Below are 26,764 nucleotides of genomic sequence, written 5' to 3'. Positions count from 1 at the left end.
TAGAATATTTTTTTCACAGACTCCAGCTAGTAGCCACGATAGCCCAGTCGGTGACCTGACTGAAACGACACACGACGTCACAGGTTCGAGTCCAGATTGTAGTTGTAATAAATGTACATTCTGTGGCTATTTGATTTTTATTTCAATTCCTTGCTCACCATTTCCTTAAAGTTAACATGTTAGAGACTGCGGTGTATGTGTGTTTGTGTATTTACCGATCCTGAACGTGTTCTCGCTGTGTGGGGACGGCGTCATCTGCTTCTGGTCCTCGGTCATCTGCTGGTACAGCTGTGGCTGCAGGTGCTGTACCGGCTGCTCCTGTATACACATATTACTTATAAACACTAGCTTCTGAGCGTTTCTTGGCAGCGTTTTTTTAAACGTCCGTCTATTTCATCCCTGCTTAAGTCATCTCTGTCAATTGCCGGCAGCATTTAAAAGCGCTGTCATTATTGATTATTAAATGATAAGTGTACAAACACATAACATGGAAATATTTTAATTGGTACAAAAAAATCTTCTGTTTCCTTTAGAATTATGTATCAGGTATATTATGACATTGAGCACATGTAAGGATAAATAATCATGTGTGTGTGCGTGTGTGTATCTAAACACCCGCACACACACACACACAAACACATATATATACAGAGATACTGTCCATAGTCCACCTTCCATATATTTGATCCCCTCAAAATCAGACATCCATTAGAATGGACATCATCTGTATCAAGGTAGCTTCCTTGGGTGTAACCGATACTCACCACTCTGTAGGGAACATACTGGTAGTTCTGCACGGGCTGGTAATACCCGGGATGACTGGGGACGGGCACACCACCTGGAAGGCCGGATTACTTACATGTTATGCTGCCAACTGCATCACAATTTGTATATACAATGAATTTTATATATATATATATAGCCAGTGTTACCATGATATGTACACAAATATATATATATATATATACTTGGTTTTAACTTTTGTAATGTCATTAATATATGCATGTTAAAACCCATGGGCATTTCAGATACAATTTTCATATTATCTTGGAAATATCAATATTTAATTGTTGTTATGTAATATGTATGTAAAAATTAATATTTATAATAACAAATAAAATAATTAGTTATTAGCAAGTATTCAATGATTTTAAAATTAATCTTCAATAATGATATATATGATAGAGATAATTGAAAGGAAAAATTTCCTAGTTGTGTAAGGGTCAAGTAGAAATTGAATATCTACTACGCAATGTAGTTCTGAAATCCAATATAAAATGATCTCTGCTTTTCTATGATATGTATGATAACTAGCATTTATAGAGTGATGCTCGGTCGCTTTCAGACGGAAAAAAAATAGAAGTTTATGGTCTCTGACTCCGGGTAAATAAATTCAAATCGCTGATAAAATATACATACGCATGTTGTCCTGCACCGGGACTGGCGTCATCTTCGCCTGCACCACCTGCATGTCAGCCATCTCCGACGGATAGTTCACCATCATCTGCGGCGCCTGACGAACAAACAGACATTAATTCACACTCCCACCCACGATCAGCTGATCATCCATCAGTTTCTCAACCGACCGCTTCATCTGCGTCTTCCTCCACTTCATCCATCACCTCCTCCTTCACCACATTCTCCATATACATAACGAAATTTTTTTGTTCGCCACCAATAAACGATAAAAATCTTCAATCGTAAAACCGTATTACACACAACCGTTAATCACAAACAAGCTTTAAATCACTAGTTCCGATTATAAATAATAATATTTATATCATCCCTGGGACGAGCTCCGGAGTCGAGCCCGGACTGACTCAAGGCATTCCGGGTGCTACGACGTAAGGAATTAGGTCGATAGTTGAATGCACTTCCGTATACAATAGTCCCGTATACAACACCACAGTGCATATAAAAGCGACTTTATTACAAACGCATTACGACTAAATTCGTCTGTACAGCCCAATCGCTTCACCTGTAGCGCCTACTGCGGACGGTACGTAAATTGATTCTTATTGCAATGGAAATTAAGTCGATATTAGAATGTCCTGTTCCTACTGCGCATGTGTTGTTATTGACAGAACGTGGCCGGTATTGCGCGTGTGCGGATCCATGGAACTTTCGAGAAGTTTCTAGAAAATTCCATGAATTGATGTTCTAACGAAATACGACTCTATTCACCCGCCGTAAAGCCCATTTTAGCTTGAATTCGAGTTTTTTTTTTGTATATATATTTAAGATATTCTATACATCAAATCATATTTACGTATTTATCTCCATCGAAGTGAAACTACGTTGAATGAGTTAAAATTAATCGTAGATATTGACTTGTCAAAACTTTTAACAATTATTGATTACGCTAACTTTTACTTTAACTTATGTTAGCTATAGTGAAGGTGAATATTTTTTTTTTTCGTTCATTAATGTTGTGTACTTGTAGTGTTAGTGGGCGTCACGTGTCTTGGTGACGGCAGTGTGTTTGTCGTTTCAATGCAAATAATGTATAAACATAGAAAGATATTATTATCCCTCTCAGTACAAATTAATCAAATTCCACTAGTGATGTTAATATTTTTAGTCTGTCTGTTTGTTATGCGAAATGTACTTAACCAATATAATATTAAATACACGATAGTCTTCGATATTACTAAACTAAAATACAACATACATATACTAACTTATTAACTCTCCGATCATGTCTTGTTATATAGGAACCATTATTTACGACCGTTCGAGTACTCGGTTACAATAAGTCTACATAGTCTTTGTACGTCACTTTATGCTGTCATTTGACATGAGGAGATTTAATGTAGTATATATATATATATATATAGGATTTTCTATAGAAGTGTATCCCTGTGGAAACGGTCTCCTAAATTCTCATAATTGATAGATTCTTATAGATCTGTATCAGAAATTTTTTTCAATCTTATAAATATTTTTTTAACTGATACATTCTGATACCCAGTTAGCTGTTTTGTATCAGAATTTATAGGACTTTTTCCACAGGGAGTAGTAAATATGATATAATGTAATTTTATTTCACGATAGCCTTATAAACTAATATGGATGAAGGTTTATCTCAGTATATATACCTGTTAAACTATGCTGGTAGTTGTTAGGGAGTAATCTTTAAGGGATGTCACGGATACACACACATATTTATGTAAAATGCAATTTTGTATGCGAATTGTCTGTTTTAAAGTATAGCAAAATATCTTTACCAAATCTCTTGTTTGTTTTTTTTTTCATAAAACGTCTCGATTGTCTATGCTTTTGATTTAACTCTCAGCTATTAAAATTTTTATTTACAAAGCGACCGGTTTTTTGATTCTTAAAACATTTGCATGAAGAAAGTTAATAAATTATTGACGGTAGGTGACAAATATACGATTGCGAATACGAGCTAAATATGAAAATGATGTTTAACTCAAACACGCATTCCTCGTAAAGATCTGACGTAACCTAGGAACGTTTAGCAGCCTGTATTAGAGTGCACACGAGCTCACCTCCTCACTCTTATACGGGACGTAGCTCTCGTGATAAGCCTCTTCTAGAAACTTCCTCTGATTGTCAAAACTCCTATTCTCCAAAGCCTTACTGGGGACGTCATATCTGTCGTACTGCCTGTTATTCGCGGGGGAATCGAATCTCTGGACAGCTTGCACGTGATTGGCCGGTGAATCGAATCTCTGAATCTGCTGCATCTGATTGGCCGTTTCGAATCTCTGCGGCTGGTTCGAGGCCGTCTGACTGGCCGGCGAGTCGAACCTCGGCGAAGACGCGACCTGATTGGCCGCATCGTACCTCGGAGACTGAATCTGATTGACGGGTTCGATTTGGACGTCTTTCTTCTCTTTGACCGGTGATTTCTGTGTTATTTTAATATTCTCGAGAGCCTGTTTTATTTCAGCGACTTCGCTCTGGTCCACGTCTCCGTTGGGCGCGGGCGCGTCCGGCGCCGCCTGCTCCTCGTGCGCGGTCCGCGTGTTGTTCGGGCTCGCCGCTGCCGGCGTCTTCGGTTTCCGCTGGCCCTGGGAAGTAAACACAACTAGTTCGATGTAAATTCATATATTTTTAAGTTACTGTCGTCCAATAAGACTTACTCCGTCGTTGTCTGGAGCGCAGTCACAGCGCTTGTCCCGCTTGGAGTCGAAATCGCATTCTGAAAACATATTAATATATAAGAGGTCGCTCATTGTATGGTTAGTCGGTCAGTCTTCCAAAGCACAGTCTGTCCAGCCTCCACGTTAGTCGCCACGTGTATGTTCCTCACCGTTATCTATGAAGGAGTTCTGTTTTTCCAGTTTCCCGCGTCTCTTCTCTGCGCTGCCGTCGATCTGAGAGGTAGGTTAACAATTAACGGGCGTTTAATAACAACGGATGGTTAGTGATTAATTAACGTCACAGACGGCGCCATTAACTATAATTTATATATTAGTATCTCATTCGTATGTTTAATTTGATATCTCTTAAGATTTGTGTAATATGAATATGTTATTAGAGGCGCGGTTCGTCAAAGTCAAGCAACCGTCGCGTGGTGTAGCTGAGCGAGCAGGTTACCTCCCCCCGGTCCGCGTACAGGCGCGGCGGGTTCTCGGGGTCGAAGTGGTACAGGCTGCCGTCGGGGTTGGTGAGCGGCCGGCCTGTCTGTTACAAACCACATATATATATGACTGATCAGTCTGCGTATCGCAGCTCACACTTAGTACAACTCTTTCCTCGTATCGTAACCCAAAGCAATGATTCATTTCTCTTACAATGTTTGTCTTTTTGTGCTCGTGTCTCAGAAACAAAGAAATAGTTTCCGGTGAGATTTTTAACAATATAAAGCATTAAGGTTCAATACAAATGTCTCGGCTTTATTTCTAGCACAGTCGGTTAAGCGGAGCCGCCAGCGAAATGAGTTTAAATTGTACATATGCTATGTAATATCAAATCACCTGCGGATGTATGACTAGTGCCCCGGGCGGGACCGCGGCCATGTCGGTCACAGCCCACACGAGGGCCCCCGAGGCCCCCGGCACGCACAGGGAAGGGGGCCCCGGCTCAGGACTCGCACCGCCTGCGGGAGAATTGGAATATATTAATGTAGTAAAGTCAGATCACACAACCAACATATACACACATATATATATATATATGAATGTTATATGAGACGACATGTACTTGTCTGATATAACTTATATTGTATAATATGAAATATATGTAACCTGTGGGTGATGGTGTGACTGAATCCGTGCTCCGCAAACTGAGGGTCTTGTACCCGGAGCTGGACGGAGAGAGACGCCAGCTGGATGACGCCAGGTCACCTGGAATATGAAAACAAGTAGCTCACATATATAGCTGAGACATTCTAAGGTAATGATGGCTGAGGAGTTTTTGTGATGAGTGAGTGAACAGGTAATGAAACGGAAATGTAATATTTTCGTCAAAACACAATAACCTTCAATATAATAGCAGGAGTTCGGTTGAAGCAGTGTGGACACTAACACACCGCTCACAGTGTGTGACACACGAGCATTACTATATACATTGACACGAGCACACGGGACACGATCATACGGACACAATACGATCATACACAGGACATATATGATCACACATAGTACTTACTTGATCACACAGAGGACTTACATGATCACACAGAGGACTTACACGATCACACAGAGGACTTACACGATCACACAGAGGACTTACACGATCACACAGATGACTTACACGATCACACAGAGCACTTACACGATCACACAGTTGACTTACACGATCACACAGAGGACTTACATGATCACACAGAGGACTTACACGATCACACAGAGGACTTCATGATCACACAGAGGACTTACATGATCACACAGAGGACTTACACGATCACACAGAGGACTTACACGATCACACAGAGCGCTTACATGATCACACAGAGGACTTACACGATCACACAGATGACTTACACGATCACACAGAGCACTTACACGATCACACAGTTGACTTACACGATCACACAGAGGACTTACATGATCACACAGAGGACTTACACGATCACACAGAGGACTTCATGATCACACAGAGGACTTACATGATCACACAGAGGACTTACACGATCACACAGAGGACATACATTATTACACACTGGACATATACGATGACACTTCTTCCAATCGTTAGTTGAATCATCACATCAAAATATTATATAATCACCCTGTCTGCTGAGTACTCTCTGCTGGGGGTCCGTGTATCCCCCGAAGCTGTGACTCTTCGACACCACTCCCCGGCCCGGGGACTTCGCCTCCAGGGAGTGCACCTGGCGAGGGCGAGCGACGGATCGCAGGAGACATTTAATATTATATATTTAATATTTAACATATGTGTAAATTAACATCTTGTTTTAAATGAGGGTAGTTTTAAAATAGTCGTTACTCGCGTCTTGTCTATGTTTGATATAAGATACAAAGTCTTGGTATATGCTTGGTATATGAGAGATCACTAAATACGGATATTATCCGTATATATATATAGTAGTTTCTAAATATTTTAATAACTTTATATTAATTTATGATGCCTCAATATAATTTTTAATTTAAGATACAGCTGTGTATTATTGAATTTTGATTGGAATCACACAAAACATATCACTACAATATATTATAATGTTCTCATTAATCATACAACACATTAACACATAATTCCCCCCGCCTCGGTCATCGCTCCAGCACCCACTATGTGTACATCATATATTTTCTCAATATACCTTCAATAGCTTGTTCCTGCCAGTTTCCGGTGTCAGTAGCTTAACGGGTCCGGAAGTCAGCCAGGGCCATTGCGTCTCGTCCTGGGTGCAGTTGTCCTGGAATATAATGACATATATACACGTTTTATACGATTAGGCTGTGTGTAGAAGACTTTGATGTATGGAATAATTGTTATAAGGAGTAATAGATAGATACAGGGTGTTTTTATGAACCTAGAGCCAGTAACCGTGTTGATTTTCAATGGCCACCCGTGTTTTGGTCACAATATTATATGTTACATATATACATACATACAAGTTATCACAACTCTCACCGTGCTGAAAATTCTTCTCCTGACTCTCTCGTATTCCCTCTCTCGTTGTTCCAACGACTTGCTTCTGCCAGCTGCCGAGCTAGCTGTACCAGGTGGTCCCGAACAACGCTTTAGAATGGACCTGGAAAATGTAAAAATATATGAAATGGTCACACAGAATCCTTTGATTCGATTCTGCGGCCTGCGAAATATAGAATTTAAATTGCTCTATGAATTAAACTATCATAGCCCAGCTTCTTCATATATATGTATATATATATATATATATATATATATATATATATATATATTATATAGGCTACACATATATTATGTAGGCTAAGAAGTACTACTTAGATATGTAAGGATATCAGCGGACGAGCATCAAGACATTACTTGGCGAGCGTGTCCTCGTGTGTGGGTGACCTCGGGAACACGGTGGTGCACCACTCACGGAAGGAGGTACAGGGCAGGCGGCCACCGCACGTGCCTGTGACAGTGTGATATGAGCCTTAGAATAGCGTAACAGTGTGATAAGAGCCTTAAATTTACAGTTCCTTGTGAATAGAGGACCTATATGGTTTAGTGCGATATTAATTTTCATGACAGGTTTATTGATTCGATATTTGGTGTCAGCTTGGACCACGCAACCTCAGGTTTTACTGATATGAACAAGATTGTTTTCTGGAACTTACTTCCTGAGCGGAATAACAGAAATTTCATAAAAAATACTTCTATTTTTCTATATGTAGCGACATCCAGACGGGCGTATGTTGTATTAAGAAATAAAGAAACAAAACTATACGGAGCCGCACTCACCGCTTTTGGACACCAGCACGGAGTTCTTGTTAGAGTGGTCGAGGTGGTGCGCCAGTTGGAACAGAGCTGCGCAGCGGTGGACCAGCATACGGCCGTATGACGTCATCACGGGGAAGCGGACGATGCAACGACTGGGGAGGGCGCTAGTAGTCATAATAAGGATGATGAGATGATGATGGTTAGTGATGGACTGGTGACCAGGGCACGTGAGGACAGACGCTGCCGTGACTCGGTCACTGCGAGGGGTTATGATATGAATCATGAAGGTACGTGGTTATGTTAATTACTTTTTCATTTACATTACAATAATAGACATGATAAAATTTAATCTCTCATCATTTCTTTTACGCTTCGGATTTATATGGGCGACCACTTAAGAATGACCTTCATTAATACCGGCCTGGATCCGTGACAATACATGCACGCGTGAGATACACTTATATAAAAAATGTCTATAATAAATCTAATATCAGAATATTGACATAAATATATCTGGTTTTACACGGCCGGGTCTCGAACCTACCACTGACGTGATCTCTTTCCATTCCCTTCACAACCTGACCGGTATCGTCTCCGCATGGGACCAGCTCTGTGTGTTACCTGTTGTCTGTTACAAGACCATGCAGTTCCTTCTCAATCCTCAACAAAGTGGCTCGGTCTCTTGGGTTCTTGTTCAGGGTTTCTTTGATGAAGGCCACCAGTTCCGGACCTGATAGATCCGTCTTATCCTCTGGGGATAGAGGGAAACCGGTTATAAAGTAAAATAGATAGACAGTGACCTCGCTTAGTTCTCTAACGAGAGTTATTCCATTCTTATATAAACTATGACACCGTTAGTTTTACTTAACAGAGTCACTTAATGTATAAATAAATAATATTATATATATACTATTGATAACTTTATAAAAATATGCTAAAGCAGAATATCTTTATTTAAAAGTCGGTTGTAAAATACTAATCATATATTGGGCTCACCAAACTCATTGCCACCTATGCACATATTCTTCGGCTTGTCCTTGCGATCGATGCATCTGGAAATATAAGGATGAGCGGTTACAACGTGGACCAGGTGCTGGAAACATCCAGGTCCAGTTCTTTTAATACCTGCAATAATATGCCTGATCGTCGCTGTCCAGACTCCCGGACATCCTAGCGCCGTCACCGTTAGGACCTAACAGGAAAATAATATTGAAAGAGAGATTTTAAAACAAAAATCTGGACTACAAGTTCAAGAGAAATATAATTTTATGTTCAGATAAAATATCAAAGTAACAGATATTTAAAACCAAAAGAGATTAAAATTTACAAAATTAATAATATATATATATACAAGGAACACATCCGTCTTTGCACACTTATTTCTATACATATATATTATATTTAACAGCAAATAGAATAAAGGGGACCAGAGATATCATCAAAAGAAGATTGCTGCTAATTCTTCTGCATCATCTTCTGTGATGGCACTACATAATTTGATAGCAGAAATGGATTGAATGGATTAAATATCCCTAAAAAATACTTTCGAACCACGAAAATCACTTTAAAATAATATTATGACAGTGGCTCAATACACAAAAAAAAATAATTCAAAGTCTATGAACCTACCCGCATGTTCTGAGTCGGTGCAGTCAGGACAATCGTCAGAACAAACGATGCCAGAGTCCTGTTTCGTCGGACACGCGTGTCTTCTTCTGCGCCCTCTGAAGACGTGAGCAGAACATAAGACGATATTATCACATAATAACATCTATATATAAATTTTTGCTCACATAAAAGATTTAGGATCAAAATGAACTTGTCTTGGGATTATTTTTGATGCAGACCTTTAAATAGTATCAATATATAGAGAATAGATAATTTATTTCAAGGTACGTCAATAATGTAGATTTTTAGCAAAAATTGCAGTAAATATAATATTTTACATATCGATGGTCCTCCAGGGAGGTAAATTTGGACAACTATCAAACAAACGAAATACAAGCAGACAAAAGTTAAAATTCTTCCATAGATTATAAGGGCAGTATTTTATACAACAGAAGATAAAGTCAGCAAGGGAGACTTAGCCTATACAGATTGTGTAGAACAGATCCTTCGATATTAGTTATATTTAAATCACCTATACAGATATGTTACCTGCAGTGCGGACACTCGCAGGCCCCACAGACACAGGCCACCCGCGGCCCGTGGGTCAGAAGGTCCCTCGCGGAGTCAGAGTGGTGGTGACCCAGCCAGCGACGGGTCCGCTGGCGTTGGTCACTGTTACCGTCCTCCCAGGAGTTGGATGTTATCTATCGATGGAACACCAGCTCGTCGTAAGGATACGTGCCTTTAATATTTGAGTAATACTACTCTCTATTTTACAATTAGTGTATTTATTAACGTGATCACGGTTGCTACACAGCGGAACATCGGGAGTGTGTAGTTTCTAAATTAAAAAAACTACGCGTAGTACATCATATCTTTAAGTCTTATAACTGGATATTCAGAGGAACGGTCATATTTTCGGTTGTGATTTTAACGTATCGGATCCCATGTGTTCCCGACGAAATTCTTTCCTGGATTCGTATTTAAGATACGAATTAAACTGATGTCTGATTTTATATGAAACACGTCGTCTCATTATGACCTTATAGATCTTGTTGTTAAACGATTTCTTTGTTGTTTTGAACTTTTTATTTTAACCCAAACATATATATTGTTCGGGTCTTGTGTGTATGGGATATTATTCTTCTCATTAAACCTATTAGCTGTAACAATATGTCCATGTCCATGTTATGTTCATTGATGGAACAAATGACATATAAAAATACATATATTCGTAATGAGGGTAGTCTGACATATTTCTTCTGCGTTCATCGCTGCTCCTCTACATACATGTCTCTCACCTGTATTTCAACGGGTTGTTTGCTGTCATTGCTGACTACGGAACCTCCGTCGCTGTGACTGGAGGTCTCGCTGTTCGACCTCTTCTCGACCGCGTTTCCGGTCACGTTTGGTTTGTCGCTCGCCAACGGTGACGCTGTTCGTGGCGGCGACGTTGCTTCTCGTATCGCCTGACTGCGGACTAGCTGCTTCGATTTGAAACTCTGGAAGACGCAGGACGTTTGATTTACGGATGGATTAGATGATGGGCAGCAGTTCCTATGGTGGACGCTGCAGACTCGGTTTTCACGGTTATGTCACTGTACCAAAATCAAAGGAATCGATGGATTCAGAATAAAATGACTTCTGTACGGAGCTCTCAAACGATCCATCGTACCGACGCGGTTTTTTCATTGCACAGAAAGTTTCCCTCTTTCGTGGTTCATAGTAATATTTTTCCGGCAGTTGAAAAATATCAACGAATTTGCCAAAAATACGTAAGCATTTTTGGCAAAATGATCTCCGAGTGCTTATCGCTCGCTAGTTATTTTTTTTACATTTCAATAAAATTTTGTTAGTGTTTCGTGGCATACTTGGCAATAGTTTTTTTGTTTACTATTCCACGCATATTCAAAGCGTGTAAGATTATTCTATCACACTAATGTCCGCCATCGATCTTTGAATTAGTATTTGATAGAAGAATTTGTAGTCCATACCAAAGTTCAACCAAAGGAATGAGAACCGCGATACAAACCTCTCGTTAAACTTAATGAGATCTATGATTTTCGCGAGTTTTATTCATTTAAATGAAACTAATATATTTTCGGACATACTACGCGGATTTTATTATTTTAAAAAAGTACATAATCCCGACGTTTCGGTTGCTTTTCAGCAAACGTGATAACGGGCAGACGAGATGTGCGTTTTAAAATAATAAAATCCGCGTAGTATATCCGAAATATTTTAGTTTAATTTATTGTTAAACTGTTACCGCCATTGTTATGAGAGACGATGTTACTTTTCTTCTGTTAATATAAAAAAAATCTCCTTAATATTTGTTAAAAACCGAGAATCGAACCTAAGAATGGTCCATTATCAAGGCCCTTAGTCATCATACTAGACACAATCAGAGTTATAAACTTATGAACTCACTCTATTTCTTGTAAGTTGTGCTCCGTACTCCGAGCTGCCGCAGCCCTTCTCGACTTCCGGTTGCTCCATTCCAGTACTAATCTAAACAAAAAACGTCAATTTTACATAATTTTCGTATATTTTCACCAGCAACGGACGATTTTCTCGACTTTCGATCTCGATCCAAACTTCTGAATCTCTAAAAATATTGTGCAACAAAACATTTAACAGGGAAGACTTATAGTTTAAGAATAATTTTGTGACAAAAGAATAACTTCGCAACCGAGACAAATAAACGTAAAGTTCGTCAAAGAAACATGGCTGGGGACATTTTATAGAAACTTATTAAAAGGAACTTTTTGCACACACACACACACAAAAAAAAAAAACCGAATACAAACCTTAAACGAGCTCGGTAGAAATATTTAATGTCTATAAATCTACAACTAACATGGATATATTATCTTGGACCAGAGTCTAGGGAAGGCAACTATTCTTATTCTCTTAAGGCTTCAAATCTCCCTCAGTGGGAGCTTTTTTAAGCTCGATTTCTTCTTAATTTTGAGGTTCTTTATTGAGTAAGGTATGAGACGTCCGTCTACAGTTATCATCTTTGCTTCCAGCAGGGCCCGGTTCAGATTCTTCACCTGGACGCCATACATCTGGAAAAATATGATACATTACTGACGAATCGTTTGCACAAAGAATATTGTATTTTTAATTGTTCTAAAAAACAAAAAAAAATAATATCAAACATCGATAATATTTACAGAGTCAACTTGGATTTGTGTATTAAACCTTGAAAAATAGGAGTACTTATGATATACTTAATAGAAAAAAAAAATTACATTTTATTTGGACACAAAAATTAAATTGTACACACTTAACTGTATGTACATTTAATCTATCTTAGACATTATTCAATAACCCAACAGTTCTGGCTCACGATCAATCGCTACATCTAGCACATACAATACATTTTATACTTCTCGGAGTCTGCGAACTCAGACTGAGACTCATTAACTGAGAACGAAGAAAAACTCATTAAGAATAATTATAGTTTTATCAATAAAACGCCTACAGAAATTCATTCTTAGTTGCTATATGATTTTGCATTCAGCTTTTAAAATCAGCGTCTAAACTTACCACGAGACAGTTATTCAAACATAAAATCATTTTGATGTCATAAGAGAAGATTTTTTTTTATAACAAAATACTATCAACCGGCCGTGTGTAGTTTAAGGATGCAAACTTGTAATAAGGGTTCGCAAGATCCAATGGAATGAACAGACGAACATACAGTTTATATACTTCACAGGTTCAGAGTCACTGCTGACGCATTAAAAAAATATACAAAAGTTTCCAAATATAATAACCATTGATGAATTTTGTTTACATGATAGTAAAGGCACGCGCTCGGTCAAAAAAAAAATGTCGGAACCGGGAACACGTAGACGCCAATGACCTTAGAAGACGCTCTCAGCAATGATCACGTAACCGTTCGAGCGTCCTTGACCCCGTGTCAAGTTTACCTATGAGTCAACGCTGTCACGACGCCTACATTTTGAAAGAATGATTTTATTATAAAAGTCCTTCATTTTACAAACATATGTAACAGTCCTCATGCAAAGAGATGAGATCTTCTGAGATATCAAACAAAATCTCCAATGATTTTCATAAAATGTTTGTTCCATATTCTCAAACGTCACAGAGGACCTCACTAAGATCTTTGAACAAATCAAGACAAAAATTTATTGCTGGTCCTTATAAATGAACGATAAAACAAAATCAGTCAAATCTAGTGATTGAAAAATGCGAGTGGAACTCATTCTACCGGAATTTAATAAAATCAATACGTTAAGGCACTTTCACGGTTCTTAAGAAACAACAAATGGACATTCCTACACACGTGTATGGTTCGAGTCTATTAGTCTCGCTTACCTATATTAAGAGTGCTAAAATATTACCCGTATGTTAGTTAATACCGATAACGAAATACGGAACAACAATTATTATACTGCCTCGAGCTGGACAGAAATGTATACAACTTCGACCAGTGTACATATATCCCTCAATTGTCGTTGAAGCATAAATCCCCCAGGTGATTTTCCCCCTTAAAATAAAGTCTGAATATAGCCAGTCCAGTTTTATGAGACTAACGCTCGATTCAAACAGAATGCAGGTGTTGAACTACCAACTGGAAAAAAATATCCATAATATTTAATTTATATTAATATATTTAAGGAATATAACAAAAATTTATAAAAAGCGACACATATAGTTCTTAGACGTTAAAAAACCAAGAAAAAACTAATTTAATTTGCAGTAGATAATTTATATGTATATAACATCTTTAACTGAAATCTCTATTTTAAGGAAATTAATAAATATGGAGTTTTTGATATTATGAAAACATGCAGGCGAGAATGTTTTAATCTCACTAAATAACTTAATGCAAATATATAAATAAATAAATAAACTATTTGTTGGCCAACTAAATCGAGTATAGTTTTTAACGAAACACGAGTAAAAGTCTTTACTTACTGACTACCCTCACTCTCTTTATTTGCTTCATACTTTATGTTACGCGTGGATTATGATTTAAAAATTATCATTGCTATTTGTTGATTGTCGGTATGTTTTCTAAAACCTTTGGCCACGGCGTTTCTTACTCCCTGTTTTTTGGTTCCTCGTTAGTGAATAGAGCAATAGGATCTTCTGCAGCTTTTATTATCTTAAGCTACGTTTTTGATCTTAACACCTGTCATTATGATGAAATTTCCATGCATACATATATATGTAATTATATATATATATATATATATGGAAATCTATTTGTCCACGGGGACTCTTATCTGGGAAGGATATATTTTTTCTCTTCTTAGCGTTTCCTATTTTTGACATATTGTTTCTATTTGTCAATGGCCTTAAATTCGAGGTAATTAATTTTTTAAATACATCCCCTGCAAAGCCTTTGCTGGTCTTTCAGAATTTGATTATATCATGAAACCTTAATAAGAGAACCTAAATATATATATAAATTCAAATCTAATATCTATTACTACCAAATTTTTATAATATATATTTGTTAACGATCGTAAATGCAACGAAACTGATTTTCTTAAGAACAAGACTTCTCATCCGGACTACACTACTAATAATGGTACGAAAAATTATGGAGCAGTGATACAGTGAAAAATTCTGATAAAATGCCAATTTTGTTCAAGCAAGTTGTACTGCATTACAAATTGATATACTATACTTACTTATTTAGAGTTTTCAAAGTAAAATATACCTTACGACAGTATTATCTATCGTTCAAATTTCAATAACATAATTCGTTGACAAACTCGAAAGAAAAAATAATTCAAAACTTACTACATCCATCAGTGGTCGCAGACTCGTATTAACGAGTGTGAGCGGGGGAAGACATCGGAAATAATTTATATGTGTCCAATGTGAAGCTCGCAAAGAAATAAATTTAAAAGGCACGTCCGTTAATTTCGGAATCATGAATTTTGGCAAAAAGCAAAGTCAAGTAGAATAGACAGCCAGCCCTGGCTATAGGAATACGTCAGCAATTGGTACATCATCGGATATTTTAATGGTCCTAAAAACGGAGTAATTTCCGAACGACAAACATTAATTTGTTTAAACGGTAAAACAGTAAATTATTTTCAACTAATAATAATACATATCAATGGATTTCTTATAAATGTAATCTTTCTAATTATGTGTTGCCAGTATGAGCTCCGTACCAACCACGGATCATAAACTATAACAAATCACAAAAAATTATCATCAAACTAAAGGACATACATCTATTATAACATCATTTATGATCCAGTTAAAACTACCCTCAACAAATCTAGAAAGTACTATAACAAAATTATAGCGAAGATTTTCATGAAAACATATTTACATTTCTGATAAAATATAATAAATCTCGTACTATTTATGAAAATACAGTTACATCAAAATTTTATAACAATTCTATTGTTATAAAAAATATGTATCTTTCTATCCTCCTTTCTTACCTATTTAATGTTATATGTATAAGGGGTAGGTTTAAATGTATATATATTTATATCAACCTACCCTCTACATAAATTCAAATATTTTCTCTATATCCGCCCTTCATACCTAATACCATATATATAGAGGGTAGTTTCAAATGTATACATATTTTTAGACCTACCCTCTATGATCCTAAACCGTGCAGTGTCCCCCCGGTGACCTATATCAGGCGATCGATCAGCCGCTGTAAACTGGAGCGACGTCCTGAATGCACACAGTACTAATGTTCTTTACCTGTTATCATTTCGTTTACCTATAAACATTATATATATTTAACTGTAACTGTATAATAGTTTACCTAAGTATAACGTAAAAAACGTTGTATAATAGACAGGTTGCGATTATAATAGATATAATATATTTTTTTATCTTTGAATCATTTCATGGCATTTATACATTGTATTTATATATATATATATTATGAAACAACTTTTTATGAAGAAATAATATGTACGTAAAAAACTTAAATATTCATGAATAAACTAACTAAAAACTATAGGTTTGTAGTTAATATTTTTAGATGGTTATTTAAAGTTTAAAAATAATATACCTACATTTATTATTGATATTTACGTAGATGAGTTATATCGCTGACATTCAAGGCGCTTTATTCATGAGCATTTCAGACCTATGAAGTTCCAAAAAAAATTATATCACGTGTCTTATAAAAATCAGCACGTATTTAGATGATCTATCTTGTATGAGCGTTTGTTGTAATTCTACGATTGGATTATTAAACCTTTTTTTAATATAACTGTAATAAAAGAAATAGTATAACAAATAAGATATAATTTCTCGTCGAACTATAAAATATGCTATAAAATCTTAAATAATTCTATTGAAAAGTCTCGCAATGTCTGCGACAGAAGCTAGTTAAACTGAACTGCTATGACAAATTATTGGAAATTAAAAAATCACCTTAAGGCGAAATAATCTATGAAATCTACACAATATTATTGAAACAAATATGCACCGTTCCTAAATACAAAGCGGTTCCCTTTTCTCATTCAATAACATACGTTAACATTACAATAGGACTTATGGATAGAATACTGTTAACTCTCCGTTTTTAGTATTCAAATATTGGGTAAGCATGCAGCTTCTGTGAAATACGATTCTGTTATAACAATAAGACAATCAACTTCCCCCTGGGACTAAAATCCGATGCCCAACACCCCCTGGAGATGTCTCGTGACCTGTGCTCGTAAATAAAAATAGTCCATATAATTTATTTTTATCTTGCTGTTCCTATAAAATATTAATATTATATATAGCACATAAAATAGCTATCATAAAAAATAGTTACAAGCTTGGATTGGGTTAAATTTAACTTCGTTTAAATAATCAGATAAACAAAAAGTAATAATGTTTTATTGAAAAATATATACGTATTAAAAGTTGAAGGAATAAAATTTTAAAGGCTCGGATTTGGCTAACTTTAATCGGATTGGTAAGCAAAATGTCAAAAATAACCAGTGTATAATCTTATATAATGAACATAGCAAACTTTATAGAGTCAACAATCAAAAGACATTTTTCATATCTATTAAAATTCCCACGTAAAATATAATTATTGACTCCGATACATAACAAGGTAAACACAAAGCGAACGCTTCGTGTATCTTCGTGCACGTTCGTGTGTTTCCGTGATAGTTCGGGTTTTTTCGTAGCCGTTCGTTTGAACCCGTCGCTGTTTGCCTCCTGCATCCGGGGATGACCGGGTTATTGGGGCACCGCACACGCGCCATGATGCACACCGATATATATAAATATAAACCTTACTTATATTGATATAATGTTCAAAATCATTGTATAGTCTATTGGGAGTATCCCGATACAGGACAAAATAAATGAAATAGACCTTATTGGTACCAAATACGGTTGTAAATTCGATAAACACATCTTTATATCACTTGTTTAATATGAGATTATGTTGATTAGAATCTTCGTAACACATATTTATAATTCCTATTAGTTTTTTTGATATCACCGTATGTGTATAATTAAAATTATACAGTTATACACCATGACAACACTTGTATATTACAATAAAAATTGTTCGTAACATATTCATTATAGACATGGATGTTAAATAAAAATAATATAATAATATAAATTATTAATAAACGAATATATATATATATATATATATAATCACTACGTGTCTAGTGTTGTTTTATTTTACGTACAGAGGAAATATAACATAATAAATAACGCGTACAAAGTCACCTGTATTAACTGGTCTAGTCAATATGAGGGTAGATATCAACTATACCTACCCTCATATTAATATGACCGACAAATTAAAAAAAAAAATCAAACAAACAATAAGTTATTTATATTTTACGCGTCAATAAATTACCATAAGCATGTTTAGAGGATATTTTTTTAAAGTTTTAGAGCACAGCATAAATATCTCCGCGCCATGAACCAAACATGTGGCGTCATGTGAACGAGTGCGGAGGACGTTAATCATGAGGCGACCTTGGCTGCCAGGAACACAAGGTGGCGCTCGTCAGAAGACACATGAACGGATCATAAAACTATTACTGAATTAATGTGTTAGTAATTAATATGCGGAATTTATTGCTGCATAAAAGTTTATGCAACAATACGATGTTATTATTTTTTTTAATAAAAATTTAAAAATACTAATCGATATAAATACATATATTTTGTAATGTTTTTTTTACTTTTGATAAAATTTAAATATTATACAAAACTATATTGTTAAGAAAATGAAATATATTTTATGTTTGTATAACTTAATTGACAATATATATATATATAAAATCTTCAGCTAACCAGAACTCATATAATACTGTTTTTCAACATCCCAAATCTGTTTCTTGAGCGTCGGTACACCCGCTGTAAATAATCGCCGGCTATTTCCTGACCGTCTTTATAAATATCTGACACGTTGAATAGTATTGAATAGAATTCAGACACGTCACTGGGATTTAAGATTCATACGATGTATTGCTAGTTCCGTTTAGAATAACTCATATATATATGTAAACTAATTTTTTCTTATTAAATTGCGTTAAAACATCAGCGACATCTATACGTGACTTTAAACACGATACTAGTGCCGTCTTGACCTATAGCCTATTCCAATGACTAATCTTATCATCAAAATCTGTCAAGCGATTTCTGTGTGAAATAGTAAAAAAAAAACATACGAACAATCTCACGAGCAACTTTTAAATAAAAAATTTCTTTTAAACTTACACATTGGATAAAAAAAAACGGTATGCTCATACGATAAAAAGTTATTACAGTTTTGAGAACTTTTAATTTTTATATACACAGCGTGTTCAGCGTGTGTATATAAAAATGTGTTGAATGTCGTAAATGTAATAAGCACCGCGGACGAAGTCACAGGAAACAAGTGATATATATTAATATATAAATACATCCGATATTTGTCGAAAACATAGTTTAATACGAGTTATTTTTTAGTATGGACACAATTAATTTACTATCAAACCGATAGTGTCGAGTTGACTGTTCATAGTGAGGATAACATTACACAGTCTCGGACTAAGTACGATATATGACGTGTCGAGTGATCTGTATAATAGTTATTCTAAGAATCGAACTACCCGCAAACTAAATGTATTATAAAATATTCCTTTGAAATTTAATTTTTAAATTAAATGTTTATTTTTTTTTTATTTCTTTCATTGAACACGTTTCTTTATACGTATATCAATAAGAATAAAATAGAATCATATAATTTGTTTTTCTCAACTGTATTATTAATTCTTAATATTGCTATGTTAGTTCAATGCCTAACTATATCCTTAACACAAGTTACGTTAACAGTTTTACTTTCATAAAACTTATCACACTATACTAACGTAGAGAATGAGAAACGCGAGACGCTTCGTATGTAGTGAAATACCATCTAGTGCTAAGGATACGTTTTAAAGAAAAACTAACGCTGAACATATAACAGACAGCTGTTTCGCTCCACGATAGGTCGTCATATATATATATATATATAGCACCTCACATACTACGTAAAGTATGTTTCCAGTGTAAGTACATTAATATTTGTTACATTTACTCACGTACATATATTTATAGGAAAAATAAAATAAAATTGTTTCGCAATTTAAATTATATTTTAATTAATTTATATATATACAAAATTGAATACGTGCAGTGTGTCCGAATATCAAAGTTTCATTAACAAATCCTCATAAAAATATTAAATGTCCAACCTCTCTTAAAATCATTGAAATCAATATAATTCTTATTTGTTCCTGACCAAACTGACTCAATTAATAATAATTACAAAATATAACGCTTATATTATAAAGGACTGTGTTCGTATGTTTCGTCAGTCTTGTATGTTGGTTGCTCCTGAATCGATTTTGATTAAACTTTCCAGTAACGTAGCTTAAACGACAGAATTGCGTCTAACTCATAAATTATCCCGCAATTCCGTTCAGTTCCCGCTGGATCACATGAGTCACGCGTCACTATTACACACATTACTCCTCTCTTTCCACAGATTTAAATCAACATTACTAAGAAACTTCTAATTTAATTTTAACCAAATATACGTTTGATATAGGTTTTCGGTAATATTTACAACATAAAATATAATCGCCCCAAATACATATGCTACTTGCATTGTTAACAAGTAAACAGAGAAAAAGTTTCCTAGTAAACGTGTAATTAAACAACGGACGGACGTCGACAGCATTAATACTATTACACTATACGTATCTAAGATTCAGGACAATACCTATTGGAGCCCCAGTTCTATATATAGCATGTGTTTATACACACATACTGTAGGTACGGCGTGCGATGACGTCACAGTATATTAATACCACTTACGTAGCTTACACAACAGCTAACCGGCAGACAGAGATCGATAGAGTAAAATTAAAACGAGTTAAAACATTCACAGATTATATAAAAACGTCAAACGTACGGTTTTTTAAATTTAAACCGGTTAAAAAATTTCTGTTAGATATATATATACATACAGTCACTGTTACGAGTAACTAGTCTTTCACGAGTAACCGAGTACCCTTACCCCGAGTTTGCATGTCGCTATACGAAGCGTCAAAAGTTTTCCACTTATTAAAGCAGCTTATTAAATGGGAAACGGGAAACGCTTCGTTTATAGTGTGACAAGGCGAAAATGATTTAATCATACGGAAATGAGACCGTATATCGTAATCGTAAACTATATTCGAGTGCATGGTATACCTTACTATTTGTATTCGTAAATTTAAAGCAATTAATTTCAACGCAATATTGTTCTTGATTAATATATATATATTACTCAAGAAAGGTACGATCTGACTGGAGTCAGGTAACAAAATTTTCGAACAATCTTCCTAGAGTTAATCGTTTATTAGTCTACAACTCGATCACAATAACCTTACTACAGGTTCGGTCCGTCAAACTATCAACTGATAGTTTACACTTCATTTACAATTTTTTGAAAAATTTTAGTCTCTTTGATACAAAAAACATTGAAAAAAATATATTCATACTCTATCTACGAATATGAAAAATGTTTGTTCTTTCTTAAAGTTGTAAAGGCATGTATTAATTCTTATTCGATTAGATCTTAATTCACATAGTGACCTATGACCGGTAAATAACAGCCGGTGTGGACTACAGTCACAATTGACCTGCGACCTTTAGCCCTAAATTCAATCCACAATTGATGACTCAAGTCCACACCGAGTCAAAGCATCGTTAATAAATAAGAAATGACGACCTTTACGTTACAATTTTAACAAAAAATTTTTGGTTATACATCATGGTTAAACATCGCAATTTAACTGTGTTTAAATGAGACAAAACCTCTCATCATTCCATGGATTCACCGCGCGGGTGCCGGGTCCATGGTTGCAGGGAGAGGAGCTTCAACAGCGCCTGGGACTTGCGACCCAGGTGTAGGTTTAAGGCCCCTATCTAACGCGTATATAATATTATTAGTGATAGTTTAAACTTAACAATGTACCTCATCACGTCGTTTAATACGTTAACTTTGAATCAGTCTAACTTCTCTCTTAAAGTGTCCCAGTTAAAATAGTATATGAAAATATATTGTATTAATCTTAAAAGTGACTTTAATTATTCTTATTACCTAGTTATGAACAGTATGGGAATAAATTATTTTACAATAACAAATACGAGTATATCGAAAAAATTTTTGGTACTAAGAAAATGTAGTGGATTTGTAAGGGCTGTAACACTAACTGATATTTGTAATATGTTTAAAGAGAAAATTTTTAACATTTTGATAAACAAAATGCTTGTATATATGTTGAAAGCTCTAAAAGAGCTTAACAAATAACGGACAGAATGTAACGAGGTGAGGCAAGGTGTTGGCTACGAAGTGACAGACACCTGAGGAAGAGTTAGGCCTCTTAACAACAAGTTATACAGTCACCATATATGGTCTTCCAGCGAGACCTGGACCAGGTCTTACAGCTTCAGCCACCTGATCTTAAGATCCGTAGTCAGTTTTAGAGCAAAGCTTGCTTTAAGGAGTGTAATAATTCAGAGAACATAAAAGGTTGACAATGATGAATTTTCCCATGAGTGCGTTCCGTTCTTTATAACTGACCTCGTTGTTTAAAGGACTGTACACATAATGGACAACACTTCTAATATATATATATATAAAATAGCTTTATGATTGTATTAAACTGCCACTGTGATAGCAACAAATATAATACTATAAAAAAATATATAATAAATCATTATTAATTTTTTTTAATTTAATTTTAATATTCTATATGATGTATGTATGTCTTTATATATAGTTTTCAATATATAATAAGCTCCCATTCCATACTACAAGCCAGTCATTACAATCACCTTGAACTTTGCCCTCTCTGTGAGTAATGGCAGGCTTTATGGACTAGACATATTTGTAAATACAAAAAAAAAATTTTGCAGGAGAATTCCAAGTCACAATTATATATATATTTAAGTGTCTGTCAATACATTAAATGTCATCTAAAGCTACATACATAGAAACTGTGAGTGTGTAAGTTGAAGATGGGAACTCATACTAAAGTACAGTTGGTTAAATAATGCTCACCAAGTTACATGAAAATTTTATATCAACAAAATTCAAAAGTTTACAAAACTTTGTTGACTGTGTTTCGGTACTATTTTCATTTCACCAGAAACACCTTCACGTACCAAGCTGGCTTTTGATCTTAAATTTTATGTTCAAATTGCACATAAAATATTTTTAAATGATAATTGTTAAACACGTTAACATTACGTAAAAAACTTTTTTGATCTAAAAATAAATTAGAAATTATAGCTCTGTGTGCTCCAAGAGAGAATTTTTTATTATCTGTTTCCATCAATTTTAATGTTATATACAATCTGTTGTCACAGGATGCCAATAATACGATTGTCAGAAAGGAAAGTACGTGTGACATTTATATCAGGCGATGGTTTTCAAACATTATGCCAACATCGAAATAAAAAAAAAATCCGTTATAAATCCGCATAAAAAAAAAAATGGAAAACCCGCTGACTGATAACGATCGCATTAAACGGTGGTTTATTCACGTGACCTTGTGATAAGGTGAAGGTCATCCGGTGAATCATAGCCCCTTAAATCCACGCTTATCTAGATGCAAGCTTAGACATATATGGCCTTGGTTGCCCCGTACACAACACAACATCCCCATACACCACAGTCTATGTATATATGGTAGTACGATGCTAGCTAGTAGCTAGGTCCTCACTTCGCCTGCAGTATTTTTTTATATTAAAGTATCTTAAAAATAAATCGATAAATTTTCATTAACGAAAGCAAATTAATAAGTCAAAGTCGTCAATCCCATTCATAAATTATTCAGTACAGATAAACAATTTTTTTTTTTAATATAGTTCTGGTAGAGGTATTATGTAAAGATATGTTTCGATCAAAAAGTTTTTATTTCATATCATTACACAAACAGACAATACAATTACGTTTATTTATTTACATGTATATATGTCAAAAGTGTAAATGCTAAACCCATTTTGATAAAATTTTATACTAATTACCTACCTATGTACTATCCATACTAATTTTGGTCCCGTTTTCAGAATATAGAATTGTATTAGTATCCTTAGTACTCGTTATTTTTCATCAAACAACAGAAAGACTCCCTGTTTATCATCACAACATTTATGTTAATACTATCATGTGTAAGTACTTATGAATAAAATACTCAAAACTTTCTGTTTTTAGGTAAATGATGCAAAAATGATTTAACTGCATATAATAAATAAAATATATATATATATATATTTATATACATTGTAACTCATTGCTATAAAACAAAAATTGTGTCACACTAGCTGAACAACTATTATTAGAAATAAAAAAAATTACACTATCACAAGCTTTTAAATAATATATATATATATATATATATGTGTCGTTTTTATTAAAATCTGTTATTACTTTATAAAATATTCATTAATTAATTAATTTATTTATTTATTCGCGTTCACTGTAACTAGCTATAGAGTGAAATTAAGTTTTAATGTCATACAAATTGCTTCTATGTAATGGAATCAAATAAAAATACAATAATCTTTATGTCCATAGAAAAAATATATTGTATCAGTTAATGAGATTTTAATCTGTGGTATTTATATATTTCTAAGGAATACCGTCATTTGACCGGAACTTACAAATGTTGTTTTGTCTTTATATATATATATATATATATATATATCTATATATATGTATACTGTCTGTGCCTCGGTAGACGAAATACAAAATGAATGTCATAACATCAGCAATTATCGTTAAGCGGTCATTGTGTCTCTATGGTAATGGAAAATGTTCCATTTAAATTTTTCAGTTGTAGCATAGATAATATATATATATATATATATGTGTGTGTTTGTGTGTGTGTGGGTGTGTGTGTGTGTGTGTGAAAAATATTTAAAACTAATTTCCATTATTGACATTGTTATATGTCATTCACAAATAAAAGCTGTGACTTTTATTTATGTTATTAATAAAAAAATCATTTAAAAACCCCATCCCGTCCAGTATAGACGGTAAATATCAAGTCTGATAAATAATTTAGTTTTCCTATATAATTATCAATAAATCCTAATAAAAATTAAATTTGGAAACTAAACTTATAACAAAAAAATATATAAAAAATTATGTCTAACTAATATCAGATAAATGTATTCCAATGAGAAAATTATCATAGAAATATGTTGGCCGAGTGTTAAGATGAGTTTACACTCAAATTAAGATAAGCAAATAAATAATGTATAAGTGAATATAATTTGTATACTATTTTTTTTAAATATTCCACATTCAGGTTTTGTTTATCGTGTTTTTTTTTATTATTTATTGTAATTATTACTAAAAACATCACATGTGATACATATGTATTAGTTTGTATAGACAAAAAACCTTCTCATATTTTTCATAAACTAAAATTTTTATCCTGAAATTGATCTTGTGATTTTTAAGCAAGTCCACTTTTTTTAGGAAAAAATATTGCACATAAAGAGATTTATTAAACATGTGAATTAGTATGTTAATAAAGTGCCTTTGTTTATAATGAATAAAATAAATTTAAAATTAAGAATCTGGTAAATACAATGGCTGGACAGTAATTTTAAATAATTAATAATGTACATTTTCATGATTATTACTCATCTTTATAGTTTTAATGTCAACTGTTAGACGTTTTTCGTAAAATTACGGTTTTGATAAAATATTTTCAATATGGTTCGGAAAATGATTGTATTTATGATAAAATATATTCCATTCTCATTAATACGTTGTTACTTGTTAGTCTTCATAAATAAATTAAAAAAGTAAGTACTTACGCAATTTCTACGTCTTCCTTAAGGAGAAATTCAACACATCACATCCAATGTAAAATTAGCTCGATAGCTGTCCGAACTCCGAAATAGAAAACTAAACAGAGCACTGTAATGAAAAAATTAACACTTTATGTTCATGTTAATAAAACAGACCAGTCTTCGCACGCGATGGAACTGAAAACCCTCAAAACTATTTAATATTTTTGGGGAAAAATCATAATTCACGGAAATATTATTTGAAATCACTTATTATATATTTGTATAACACAATAATCGGCGACGAAAAGGCTTTCATGCCCGCCGTCACGGTGTATTTTCACAAAATCAACTCAAGTCTCAATTTTAAGATTTCACAAAATAAAATGACAAGTATTTTTGACATGCGCAGATTATCCATTGCAAAAACGCCAGCAATAGGTATCCATTTTGGTAAATTATTTGACAAACCGCTTACCTATTCACAAATAAAGTTTTACTATTGGCTACTAGAGGGCAGTGTCAATTTCAAAAAGTAAGAATTTCTAGTATAGATGGCGCTTATTACAATTTCTTAATAGTTTTTTGATGAAATATATTAAAACTTTATACCCTATAAAAACACTTAATACTAAGGTTATAAATATTGTAATTAATAGAAAAAATTCATCTGCCTGATATAAACTATACATATAACATACATTAATTACTAAAGTTCACAAAATTGATTTAAAATAATTCCGACTAAGAGACGAAGGGAGAAGATTTAAAAGGTAATAATAACATTGTGAGTTAGAGATTGATAAATATAAAAAAAAACTTGTAGAAAATAAATGACATATAGCATATAGTACCTTTTTCTCTTTGTATATTACATTCATAATATATTTTTCTTTTCTCTCTCAGATAAATGCACAACAACATATTTCGTCCGACCATTTTTTTAAATTAAAAAAAAAAAATCATTTTTTGTAAAATAAGCTTTACACAAAATAAG

At 34.2% G+C, this 26,764-nt stretch overlaps 1 protein-coding gene across 4 annotated transcripts in view; it reads right to left on the bottom strand.

The window, feature by feature from the left end:
* Positions 1–26,184, bottom strand: part of LOC116776081 (uncharacterized) — a 30,909-nt gene extending 4,725 nt beyond the window's left edge. The window contains exons 1-23 of one of the 4 annotated variants that reach the window (XM_032669183.2): positions 25,795–26,184; positions 12,261–12,521; positions 11,881–11,961; positions 10,752–10,952; positions 10,000–10,154; positions 9,472–9,566; positions 8,968–9,034; positions 8,839–8,894; positions 8,464–8,593; positions 7,864–8,006; positions 7,441–7,534; positions 7,066–7,186; positions 6,752–6,847; positions 6,202–6,304; positions 5,217–5,315; positions 4,947–5,068; positions 4,567–4,653; positions 4,280–4,343; positions 4,110–4,168; positions 3,513–4,037; positions 1,420–1,513; positions 765–838; positions 216–318 (exon numbers count right to left, since the gene is read on the bottom strand). In XM_032669183.2, the coding sequence (XP_032525074.2) occupies positions 216–318; positions 765–838; positions 1,420–1,513; positions 3,513–4,037; positions 4,110–4,168; positions 4,280–4,343; positions 4,567–4,653; positions 4,947–5,068; positions 5,217–5,315; positions 6,202–6,304; positions 6,752–6,847; positions 7,066–7,186; positions 7,441–7,534; positions 7,864–8,006; positions 8,464–8,593; positions 8,839–8,894; positions 8,968–9,034; positions 9,472–9,566; positions 10,000–10,154; positions 10,752–10,952; positions 11,881–11,949 (2,557 nt within the window). In that variant the 5' untranslated portion in view covers positions 11,950–11,961; positions 12,261–12,521; positions 25,795–26,184. The remainder of the gene's footprint in view (positions 1–215; positions 319–764; positions 839–1,419; positions 1,514–3,512; positions 4,038–4,109; positions 4,169–4,279; positions 4,344–4,566; positions 4,654–4,946; positions 5,069–5,216; positions 5,316–6,201; positions 6,305–6,751; positions 6,848–7,065; positions 7,187–7,440; positions 7,535–7,863; positions 8,007–8,463; positions 8,594–8,838; positions 8,895–8,967; positions 9,035–9,471; positions 9,567–9,999; positions 10,155–10,751; positions 10,953–11,880; positions 11,962–12,260; positions 12,522–25,794) is intronic. The other 3 variants (XM_061525261.1, XM_061525260.1, XM_061525262.1) reach the window with 3 other exon arrangements.
* Between the last annotated feature and the right edge of the window lie 580 nt (positions 26,185–26,764).

This window comes from Danaus plexippus, chromosome 28, assembly GCF_018135715.1.
Source record: "Danaus plexippus chromosome 28, MEX_DaPlex, whole genome shotgun sequence".
Lineage (NCBI taxonomy): Eukaryota > Metazoa > Arthropoda > Insecta > Lepidoptera > Nymphalidae > Danaus > Danaus plexippus.
This window is presented reverse-complemented; position numbering and strand designations above follow the sequence as displayed.